Source organism: Herpailurus yagouaroundi, unplaced genomic scaffold (assembly GCF_014898765.1).
Source record: "Herpailurus yagouaroundi ecotype Mexico unplaced genomic scaffold, PumYag 186, whole genome shotgun sequence".
Lineage (NCBI taxonomy): Eukaryota > Metazoa > Chordata > Mammalia > Carnivora > Felidae > Herpailurus > Herpailurus yagouaroundi.
In genome coordinates this window covers 9,781,547-9,794,159 of record NW_024412417.1, presented here as the reverse complement: position 1 = coordinate 9,794,159, position 12,613 = coordinate 9,781,547, and the positions used below count along the sequence as shown (strand labels likewise).

Below are 12,613 nucleotides of genomic sequence, written 5' to 3'. Positions count from 1 at the left end.
ATAGTGCCAGCCTCTCCCCTACTCTGTAGTTAGCAAGGCCAGGCAGGTGGCTTGAAACCGGCCACGGTGTCAGTATTTACACCACAGGAGTCAGTGAACATTAGAAACCAGAGCATTTTCCCCCTGCAGATCTGGTTGTTAAACATCTGCCAGCACACCACTGATAGGGGCCAGACATAAAATAAACAGGTAAAACCGTATGTTAGATCTCTTAAGTGCTGCCAAACAAAATTAGCAGGAAAAGGGAGTAGGGCGTGTGGAAAGAAGGGAACTTCTGTTTTATATTGTATAGCCAGAAGGTGGTCTCACTGAGAATTTTGCCTACATCACAACTGCAATATAGTGTCACTTTATGGGTGCCTGTGAAAATTCCACACCCAGACATAGATTCAGATTTCTTTAAATAATGTCAACGTATCTTTGACTAAGCTGTGGTTTGTGAACTCTCTGCTGAATTGATCTGCTACGGCAAAGTAGACAATTGTGAATTTTATAACAAAAGATCTCACCAAACGCAAGCAATGCCTTACCAGAAGGCGACCATTAGCACAGGGCTGACAGAATTTACTTGCTTCTTTTAGTTCCTTGTGACTTACAGGGAGCGATGCTAACTTCAGCTGCTCAGTCTTCCCAGGTGAGATAAATCACTGAGGGTTTGATAAGTAAGAGCCCCACAGTTGTGCTCAAATCCAACCCTAGTGTTTGCTCCGAGGCACGCACGCACCCTAGATTTAAGTGCCTTCCTTAGTTTGTGCTCTCGAAACCCTGGCGCTGTGCCTTGGCTGGAGAACTTGGAAAACCTCCCATCTGGTTACAGTGGACGAGAAGCACGGGACAAAGACTGTGGCTGCTGTGGCTGACATCATGCCAGGCGAAATCAAAGGGTTTTTACTGGCTTTTCAGAGTTTGAGACAAGCCACACTGCATGCTGTTCACACCAACGACAGTTTAAGCTAGTTTGGAGCTAAAGCAAAATGAACACCTTTAAAGACACGTTCCACTTTTCAAACAGCTCCTGCTGTTATTTAGCCTGAGATGTAGAAATCAGAAGTTATCTTTCGCAGCAAGAGAGAAGAGAAATGTATTATTAGGGCTGTTACTTCACTCAAGTGGGAAACAATGGGGTTCTGCCTGCACCAGTCTGAAGCCCTTCCAGAGTTAAGACTCCACAAACCGAAGCCTGTGTTTCAAGGACCATCCCCCTTCTTTCATGGTGCCTGAAAGCACTAATCTTATTTTGACAGCTGCAGTTCGGATTTTAAGACTTTCAACAGTAAATGTGAGTCATCAGCCTTGTGCTTCTACGCTGGAAGAAACAAAACAAACCCAATGTCACTGAGAAAAACAAACCTGTCCTTTTGGGCAAACCCCAGCTGGGCCTCGAATCCTTCTCTCCCCAAGAGCTGAATTATTTTTCAATCAGTCCTCCTATTCACTCACAGAATTTTCATTCTCTTAAAGGGATATCCCCCCAAATAAAGCCTTAACACGTAAGTAAATCTGACCGAATGAGGTTGATCAAAATAAATAAACATGCACAAGTAATGCCCTATTCTTATAGAGCACTTTGCAATTTCCAAACGGCTGTCACATCATCACGTTCTTAATATAAATTCCTTACTGAGTGGAGCCTCTCAGGGAGAGATTTAGTTCAAAGTGCGTAGGTCAGTGGTTTTTAAACTTGAGCTTACATCAGAATTTCCCGGAGGGCTTGTTAAAAAAAAAAAAAGGAATGTGTGTTTTAAGTTTATTTACTTATTTTGAGAGAGAGAGAGAATCCCAAGCAGGCTCTGCACTGTCAGCAGGGAGCCCAATGCGGGGCTCGAACCCACGAACCATGAGATCATGACCTGAGCCGAAATCAAGAGTCGGACGATGAATGGACTGAGCCACCTAGGTGCCCCCGAAACACACATTCCTAGGTCCCACCCCAGAATCCCTGATTTGGTAGCACTAGGGTCAGGCCTGGGAGTTTGCATTTCTAACCAGTTTCCCTGCAAAGCTGAGCTGCTGTCTGGGGGGCCACTCTGAGAACCACTTTTCTAGGTGCTTGAGAAAAGAGGAAAGCAGAAAAGCAGCTCTATGAGCTTCAAACTCGCTTTCCCCTGATGTGTGGTCATCCTTTCCCAATGGCCGGCTCTCTGCTCACATGCAGTCAACTCAATTCTCCCATGAGAACGCTACTCACCCCAGATTCCTTTCTTTTCTTCTTCTTCTTTGTTTTTTAACCCTGTAGCCTGGCCCAGCCAGAGGGCGAGCAGACTGCACGGGACCCTCTCCGAGTTCCGGGGCCCAGCAGCCAGGGTGGAGAGGAAGCTCCGTGACCGCACGCCCTCTGCTCAGCGTCCTCCTCTTCTGCTCAGGGCGGTCCTAGCAGAGCCTGGGGCCAGGCAGGCCATTTGTTCAGAAGCTGCGGGCTGGCTGTTTGTGGGCGCAGCCTGCTTGCTCCTCCACTCTGGCTCCTTGCTCTCCTTGTGGGCTGCCCCGAAGCTCAGACCCTGACCTTCCCTTTCCACGCTCTCTCTCTCTCTCCCTCCAAGATTTTATCCATTCTCAGGGTCAGTTGCTACTACCAAGCACATCCAGCCAGGGCTTTTCCTTGAACTCTAACCCCTCTCTCCAGCTGCATCCAACCACTTGTGTGGGCTCCTTCCCAGATTCACTAGTTTTCCCTTAAAGCCAGGTTTCTTCTCTGAAGTGATCTGTCATTCTAAATCGTGCGACCATCCCACACCCCTTATCCCCTCGCTATGTCATAAACTCCTCCCTGGTGTGGGAATTATTGCTATGGTCTCCTAATTAATTCTGCGGGCATAAGGAAGCATGCACTGAACTGACCGAGCTGATTAGAATTGTAAACTGATGGCATCTTTCACCTTCTGCTCCACACGTGTGGAGCACAAGGGACAGCAAGATCTGAGTGTTTCTTGGGTCTCAGACATATAAGAGAAACACTCATTTTCTTCCCACCACCGTGTAAGAGTGCCTGGCCCCTAGAAGGAACCAATAAGTATTGGATGAATAAATGAATGAGTGAATGGACGTAGGGTGGGTGGATGGATGGATGGATGGATGGATGGTACTTCCCCACCCACTCGGTACCTAATTTGAATCCCACGCATATGTTACTGCTAGACTCAATTTACTACAAGGTAGTTTTACCCCTGACACCCTGTGCTCAGTGCCCCTACCCACCAAAGACTGCTGCTGGGAATCGAATTGCTCCATAATTGGTTCCAGCTTACATTCCTTCCCTCATCCGCCACCAATGCCCCAAACAAACCCTTTCAGACAGGCCGTCTGGTCTAGTTAGAACCCTCAAAGACAACAAGCCCTGCATTGTTAGAAAAACCCCCTCCTCCACAACGCCTCCCCTGATTGTTCCATGATTCTCTCTCCAATCTCTTATCTTGCAGGCTTTGTCTCAGCACCACTCACCTTCCAAAACCACCTTGTTCTGACTTTCTCTCTATATATATATTAGCTTCATTGAATCATAAATGACATACAATAAACTGCATAAATTTAGAGTATGCAATTTGATAAATTTGACATGTCAACATATCATCATCATAATCAAGATAATGAACATATCCATTACCCCCAGATCCCCAAAGTTTCCTCATGCCCCTTGGTAATCCCTCTACCTGCTCCCTGCCCCCCTGCCCCTGGTCCCAGGCAAGCACTAATCTACTCTCTGTCACATAGATTAGTTGCCATTTTCTAAAATTTTCTATAAATGGAATCATACAGTGTGTACTCTTTTTTTGTTTGGTTTATTTCATGCAACATGGTTATTTTGAAATTCATCTAGCTTGCTGCATGTGTCAACAGTCACTCTGTTCATTGCCTAGTCGCATTACATTGTATGCATATATCACAATTTGTTATCCATTCACCTACTGATGGACATTTGGGTTGTTTCCAGTTTGGGACTCTTACAAATAAAGCTGCTGTGACCATTTGTGTTCAAATCTTTGTTTAGACATAAACTTTAATTTATTCTCAGTAAATACCTAAGAATTGAATGCCTGGGTCATATTGTAGGTACATATTTAGCTTTGTAGAAAACTGTTAAACTGTTTTCCAAAGTGGATGAACCATTGTGCCAGGAACAATGACAGTTCCTGTTGCCAACTTTGCCAACACGTACTTTAGGGTCAATATTTCAAAATTTATCCAGTCTAGTGGAAGCGTGGTGGCGTGTCACTGTGGGTTTAATCTGCATTTCTCTAATGACTGATAATGTTGAATATGTCTTCACAGGCTTCTTTGCCATCCATCTATCTTCTCTGGCTTAGTGTCTGTTCAAATCTTTTGCCCATTTTGACTGGGTTATTTCCCTAATATTGAGTTCTAAGAATTCTTTATATATTCTAAGGTCTTTTGTTGGATATACGTTTTGCAAATATTTTATCTCAGTCTATGGTTCGTTCACCTTTTCATTTTGGTAGTAGCATATTTTGAAAAGTAAATGTTTTGATTTTGATGAAGTGCAATTTATTGAGTTTTTTTGTGTTATATCCTATTTAAAAGATCCTTGCCAAACCCTGGGTCATCAAAAAACTTTTTCCTACATTTTCATGTAGAGATTTAATTGCTTCCCTTCTTACATTTAGATTTAAAATCAATTTTGAATTAATTTTTATATATGATGTGAGGTAAGGGATGAAGTCCATTTTTTCACACATGACAATCCAATCATTATAGCACTATTTGTTGATGACATTATTCTTTCCTAATGAATTGCTTTGGCGCTTTTATCAAAAATCATTTCACCATATGTGTATGGGTCTATTCCTGAACTATATTCTGGTCCATTGATGTCACCTATACATACTGTTTTGTTCATTATTACTTTATAATTAGTCTTGAAATCAGGTAATTTAAGCCCCCAACTTTATTTTTTTTAGAGTTTTCATTGATCCCATTATTTGCAGATTCCATATTTGCTAATTAATATACTTTCTAAAATTTACTTGTAACACAAATCAGTATTTGCAGCATTTTCATGACCATTGATGTATGTGCACAGAATGGTAAAAATTCTAGCTACCTGATGCATATGTTCCCAGTTAAGGTCAAAAAAGGCAATGTTCTGCCTTCTTGTTTTAGCTCTCATACTACACACAAGCTTTCTTTTTGTGTTCTATTTAGTGCCATGATTTTTGCCTTTTGTGCTTTTTGTTGGTGATTTCACTGTTTAAAATGGCCCTCAGGTATAGTGCTGAAATGCTGTCCAGTGTTCCTAAATGCAAGAAAGCTGTGATATGCCTTGTGAAGAAAACATGTATATTAGATGATCTCCATTAAGGCATGAGTAATAGTGCTGTCAGCTGTGAGTTCAATGTTAACCAATCAGTAATATATACTCAATAAGGAGTCTTCAAAAGAGGCACACAGGGGCGCCTGGGTGGCTCAGTGGGTTAAGCATCGAACTTCAGCTCAGGTCATGATCTTGAGGTTCTTGAGGTTTGACCCCACATCAGGCTGACTGCTGTCACCACAGAGCCTGCTTCAGATCCTTTGTCCCTTCTCTCTCTGCCCCTCCCCCACTTGTTCTCTCTCTCTCTCTCTCTCTCTCTCTCTCACACACACACACACACACACACACACAAATAAAACATTTCCAAAAATAATAATAAAATTAATAGAGGCACACACAAAACAAGGTTATGTATTCACTGATGAAATGCTGTGACCAGAAGCTCACAAGAACCTAACCCTGTATTTCTTCTAGGAACAATGATCTAGTAATCATTAGTTCAATGTTCACAGAGACTTATAAAACATAATAATGAATAGTAAGAATAGACTGTATTTGACTATGATAGTTCTTTTGCATGTTCATATATATATATATATATATATATATATATATATATATATACACACACACACATATAGGAGTCAGATAGTCAGTTTCCACCTTAAAAAGTCTGCTAGGATTTTGATAAGGATTGCTTTGAATCTATAGATCAATTTGGAAAGAATTGACATCTGAGCCATATTAAGTCTTCGATTCCATCATACAGTATATCTCTCCATTTATTTAGGTCTTCTTCAATTTATTGTGGAAATCTTTTGTACTTTTCAGTGTACAGATCATGCACGATTTTGTAAACTTTATCCCTAATTTACATATTTCCAGTTTCTGACTTGTGTTGCCAGTATGTAAAAACATAATCAAATAATTTGGTATCTTGACTTGTATCTTGCAACCTTGCTAAGTTCATTTGTTAATTTTAGTAGCTTTTTGAAGATTCCACCAGCTCTCTACATAAGCAAGCACATAGTCTGTGAATAAAGACAGTTTTCTTTTTTCTGTATGACTTTCTAATTTCTTTTTATTTCATTATGATATCAGTTAGGACCCCCAGTACAGTGTTGAGGAGAAGTGGTGAGAATGAATATACTCTTACTCCTTCTCTCAGGAGGAAAGCATTTAGTCTTTCACTCTTGAGTATGATATTTTATGATAGGTTTTTTCATAGATACCCTTTATCAGGTTGAGAAATTTCCCTTGTATTGCTAGTTTGCTGAGAATTTTTGTCATGAATGAGTGTTGGATATTGTCCAACACTTTGTCTGCATCTACTGAAATGATTATATATGTTTTCATTTTTAAATATTTTCATTTTTAAACTTTCATTTTTAAATATGATGAATTATATTGATCGCTTTTTGAACGTTAAAGCAAACTTGCATTCTTCGGATAAACCTCATTTGGTCTTGATTACAGTATATAAATATGGATTCCATTTGCTAAGTCTTCAAGAATCTTTGCATCTGAATCCATGAAGGATGTTGGTTATGATTTTCTGTTCTCTTTTCAATAATATGATTGTTTTTCTGGATCATGCCCCTTGATTAAACTCTAAAATAAACACTATTAAGTCACTTGCATAGCTTGGAAAAAATAATGTCAGGAACATATCTGAAGACTGAAAGCAATAAAATGCATTTGATATGGTTCTTGAGAGAGAGAGAAAAAATTGCTGGATAAGACAGTTTACATTTTTTGGCCAAGTGAAAATTTCTAAATGTTGTGTTTTCAATATTTTTCCAGATAGATTAAATATTCGAGAAGGGAGGGAAAATTCCTTATTTAAAAACATAAATAAAGAAAAGGAAAGAAGATAAAGTTCTTTCCTACTAGTGGGAAAGGAATTCAAGAGGAGGGGAATGGTGGGAAACAGACACGTGAAGACAGGCATACTTCATGAGGGGTTTTTCCCCCATTTTTTTTAAAATGGGGAAAGCAAAGGACATAAACTTCTCTTGAGCCTTATGGCTATGCACTCTGCTAAGCACTTTTCCATATATCTCATACAGAGGTATTAGATGGGAAAGACATTTTGGAGGACAGAAGAATCCACAACGTTGACTTCCAGTACCTTCCAAATTGCTCAGATGGGCAGAACTTTGAAGGCAATATTTATTTAATATGCTTGGTCTAGTCTTTTAATGGAAGAGCACATTTTGAGACACTGACCAAGTAGTGTCCGGAAGAGGATAATATGGACCACAAAGAGATCCCAAACCCAGTTACTTAAAGATGTGTTTATGCTTCCCCTGAAAAAGAGAAAATTAATGAGAGGTGGGGGGGATGACACTCCTCAATAATCAAAGGGTTTTCTCTTTATTTAGAAAAGGAAATATACTTTCTGGTATATAGCTTTAGCTGGCAGAATAGGATCAAAGGTGGGAATCACAGAGAGTAGGGTTTTAGCTCAAGCATTAGTCCACACTGTCTGGAGGTGGGATGGAGGTGCTTTGCAGCAACCTGGTATCCCAGGTGGTGGGTGAACATGTGCCATCACCAGGAGGGAACAGAATTCTTGGGTTATGTGGGAGAGGGAGCTCAAAGTCTGACAGCCAGGACCCATTTCCACCGGAAGGATCTCTGAATTAGTTGTGTCTGCCTCCTCTCTTCACACAAACAGGTACGAATAAAAAATGGTGGCTATGGGGGCGTGTGTGTGTGTGTGTGTGTGTGCGCGCGTGCGTCCGAAGGCAACTGCCTAAGAGGTCCTCTCAAATCATTCTGTATAGTGACAGTGTCACAGCAGTGGACTTGGGGAACGACAATCATTTGATTGTTAGTCCTGTTGAATTAGTTCTGAGTCTCCCTGGGGATCAGCGAGCCTGTGAACCTGGGTCTGGAGGAATTTCTCTGGTTGCAGGATTGCCCTACTGCCATCTGGGGGCCCTCAAGGATCATGGGACAGTATCAAATGGTGGTTAAGAGCTAATAATATGGACTCCTACATAACAGGATTTCGATTCTGGTTTGGTCATAGTACTAGCCATATGACCTTGAGTAAACTGTCTAAAGTTTTGAGGGGAGTACCTTATTTTCCTTCTCTGTAAAATGAGAATGATAAAACCTACTTTAAGAGCTTATTGTCAGAATTAAATGAGATAACACATATAAAGCACCAGGAGAGCTCCTGGAACATGGTGAGCACTTAATAAGTGCAGTGGCTATAGTTAGACCTGACCTCTCACACTGAGCTGGGAGTGGGACACAATTGCTTTTGGTTGCAATTACCTTGGTGGTTTATTTGAATTACTCCCATGCAAGAAAGTGAGCAGGAACACTGCTGTTTTATTCACTATTTTTTTCCCCAGTAGTTTGCATGCTCCCTGGCACATCTTATATGCTCAAAAATGGAAAGAACTGTGTCTTATTCTTCTCCATGCCCACTGGCTTCTCTCAATGTTGGTAGGGGCAGGTCCCCGCCAGCCGTTCATAAACAGAAGTCGGGGTATGGCCCTGCCTTCCCTTGGCACAACTTTCAACTGTCCAGCAGACCCAAACCACAGGCTGACAGGGATTTATTGATGAGACAGGTATGAATTTGTCACCACCCTTCCCATTTTATGGCTGTGGAAGTGGAGTCAAGGAATTTAAATAATCAGCTCGGCGTGAGACAGGCACAGCCTGAATGTCAAGATTGAAATTGAAGTCTGTGGACTATACCACTGGCCCAGATAGAATTTCAGACATGCAGACAAGAGTGATTATCTTTGAGAAAGAGAAAGAAAGGGGGGGGGGGGCGGGGAGAGAGATAACTGCTCTTTATGACTGTACCTACTCAGCTAAGTCTGGTGCTGACAGTGAAGGGAGGTTAACTGCTTCCGGGTGACTGGAGGGCTGGGTCAGATGGGACAGCAGGCCCCTGGCTCCAGCTCCTTCTCTTCTCCCTTAACTCCGGCCCTTTCCTCCGGTCCCCCCGTTGCTGATGTCAGTGGATCTCAAGAGCGTGGCAGCAATCCACGTCAGAAGTTCACTGAAAATGCATTCTCCTGCGCCCCACCCTAAACCTGTTGACTCTGAATCTCTGGGGGTGAGACCCCGGGGGTCAGCTTCCTGAGTGGCTCTTAGTTACTGGAACCTGAGAACCTCTGACCCGGGCCGCCTTGCTCCTGTCTGTCTGAAGCCCAGGCAGTTTCTGCTTCATGCTCTTTGCACCCACAGCCCTCCTCCTATAGTGGGGATCCCAGGACAGATCAACACTGGGGAGAGCCTAGGGGTCTCCAGGCTTGAGGTGGGACCAGGCAGGGGTTGACAAAACCCAGTGTGGGGAAGGCCTGGCTCATGACACTAGGGGGAGGACTTTTTTATTCTTTATTTGCTAGTCCCCAAATTCCTCTGACTTGACTAAGCCAGCCCATGGAAAATGGACGTCAGCAGATGCCCGGATTGCAGCAGGCCATTGAGGCAGAAGACAAGGGGAGGACTTTCTTGTGTTCCTAAGAAGGGAAGGGCATGACGGGAGTAAGCGAGGTGGCGAAAGGCTGAGCATTCTTCAGAGCAACACCTTGCAGAGGGGAGCTCCCGAAGAGGCTGGGAGAGGGGGCGGGCGGAGCTCTTGAAGAGGGTCAGGGGATGTCTAAAAAAGATGTTTAGGTTGTTTGCTGAGCAGTGTGTGAGGTGACCTTGCCAGGGCTCCCCCATTTTCCCAGCGAATTCTATTAAACCCATGAGCGGTGGGTGTGAGCAATTTTTGTTGTGGAAACTCAAGAAGGGTCAGAGGTTCAAGCAGAAGATCAGGATGATTCAGGCTGCACTCAAAAATCTGGGACCCTGAGGTCTGGGAGGAGCCCAGGAACACATAGCACCGGGAAGCTTTGTGTTTCCAGAGGCCACAGAACTGGAGGAGTCAAGCAGATGTTCCCTAACCTTGGGGGGCAGGAGGCTTCTATCCAGCTATTTACAACCCCGAAAATGAAGTGGGAAGAAAACAGGAAAATGTGGTTTGGCTCTATATATGCAATACTAATTACAGCCATTTGTGCAGATGCTTTCCATTAATGCTTAATTGCTTACCATGAGGTATAATAACAATTATGTGTTGCATGAACTGCGTGTCAGATTAGCTGAGTTTTATTTGCCTCCGTGTGGGCCGGTCTTCCTCACATCTTTTTGTTGTTGTTGTTGTTGTTTTGTCTTGTTTTGTTTTTATTATGTACTACATTGATACACTGCATAACCTTCCAGAAAGGGCAGATGAACATAACTGAGTTATTCTTCATCAGTCGGGAAAAGGCTTCTTTAATCAATATTCTCCAAACCCTTTGACACACAGTAACGATTAACTCCAGAGATGCGCTTATCTCTTTGCATCAAACTCCAATGATATGGATAATAAAGGCAACCCCTTTTTCCTTGCCCCCGTTACAGAACCTGTGGATGTGCGCAGTGGCTATGCCGGGGATGACCAAGCACACGGCCATGACACCGATCCCGGGCAGAATCTCGAACCACATCGCGCCTCAGCTGCCAGGAGCAAGGTTCCCCCGCCGGTCTTCCTCACATCTTGAGTAAGCCTGGTTTGGTAGCCTGGCTGTCTATGGGCTAACACAGTGGCTTTACTTACAACTTAAAAACATACGTATGTAGGCACCACCCTCAGTGTATAGGGAATTCTCTAAGAGGCAGATTACCTCTCGCTGGTTCAAATGTCAGTATGTTGTCTAGTTTGGGAGCTTGGCCAAAAAAAAAAAAAAAAAAGAGAATCTGAGTTCTCTCCGCACTTTTAATCTGTTTGACCTTTTTTTTTTTTTTCTTTTTCATTTAGGAGACTTTATAGGTCTACTAGATCCCTGCTAGGAGATCACTGCACACCTCTAAAACAGAACTGGCATAATCGTTCCCAGCCAATGTTAACAACTCATCCTAAGTCAATGCTTCAGAGAAGAGAATAAAATACAGAAACAATTCCTCAGGGTACAGTTCATAGAGACAGTGGATGAAAAGGCTCTCCAGTGGTTCCCCCTAAAGAACAGGTTGGAAGAAAAAGACACCAGCTCATGAATTCAAAAAGGCTATTTCTAAGGAGATGCCTCCAACAGTCTTCCAAACTCCTCCTGCTGGCCTACTATATGCTGTGCTGGCTCTGGTCCAAGCACTATGATGGCGGGGTGGAGGATGGAGGTCGACACAAAATACACGAGTTATAAAACCTCCTTTCTTTCCTTAAGGAGATGATGACTAGGTTAAGCGAAGAGCCACATATGAATTAAATAGGCCCTAAGAGAGAGCAGAGGGCAGAGGAGGACAGTGCAGATACACCAGCAAAGCAATCTTACTTCTGCAAGTAGTCTGGTCCGAGTTGAGGATGTATCCTTGTCTGCATCTGCAGACGTATGAGCCCGGGGTATTGATGCAGAAGTGGGCACAGTTATGCTCCAGGATGCTGCACATGTGGACCACTGTAAGGGAAGACACAGCAAGTTAAGGCAATGATGACACCTTCTCTGACTTCATCCACCCACATTCACCCAGAACCTTCTGTGAGGGAGAAAGCAGGACCCAAAGGAAAACAAGTTGCAGTCCCTACCCTCCAGGGGATTCAGAGCCTCTCATTGGACTAGTCAGTTCTAGATAAATGCCACCAGGAATCTATAACGGGCCACAGAAGGTTAAAGGGAAATGACGCTAAGGTGCCATATGAAATTGCCAATATCCACTAAAATAGGTCAAAAATGATCTACAAAAAAGAAATTTCATGGTTCAATTAATAATACTCAATTGGGGAATCAGAAAGTTTGCTGATACCAGAGGGGGCTTTGGCTAACATGTGGATTTTCAGTAGGCAGCAATGGGGTTGTAGGAAAAGCTATTAAATGAAGATATGGTAAGAGTCAACAATTTTTGGGGGCCGTAAATCCCAAGAGCAATCTTTTAATATGCGAAAGTGTTATACACAATATTTTGGAGTAAAAAATTCATTCCTAAGTTCCATGTTTCCTTAATCTTTCTGTCAATTTAAAATATTACTGAATTTAGTATCTGAAGTACCTCAGCTTTCAGATATATCAATTCTTGCATAAGTCTGTCTGGAGCTCATAAAAATTCTCTCTCTCTCTTTTTTTTACATCTTAATTTATTATTTTATTCAATATAATTCAACTTGAACATATTTAAAATTAACAAGCATCATTATAAACAGAGTACAAGTTATGCAAGTGTTCTCATAAACAAAAAAGATGTCCATATGTAGAAATACATTTTTATGAAGCCCAAATAAAAGAGGCTTTCAAAAGCTAAGAACAATCTCATTAATCCCGTGCTTAGGAAAACGGAGCTACTGGTGAAACTGAT

At 42.4% G+C, this 12,613-nt stretch overlaps 1 protein-coding gene and 1 pseudogene across 5 annotated transcripts in view; both read right to left on the bottom strand.

Annotated features, from left to right (window-relative positions):
- Positions 1 to 12,613, bottom strand: part of MATN2 (matrilin 2) — a 130,540-nt gene that overhangs the window by 68,201 nt on the left and 49,726 nt on the right. For all 5 annotated transcript variants that reach the window (XM_040494072.1, XM_040494074.1, XM_040494073.1 and 2 more), the window contains exon 4: positions 11,599 to 11,721. In XM_040494072.1, coding sequence (XP_040350006.1) covers positions 11,599 to 11,721 — 123 coding nt within the window. The remainder of the gene's footprint in view (positions 1 to 11,598; positions 11,722 to 12,613) is intronic.
- Positions 6,741 to 10,812, bottom strand: LOC121042753 (NADH dehydrogenase [ubiquinone] 1 alpha subcomplex subunit 1-like; annotated as a pseudogene).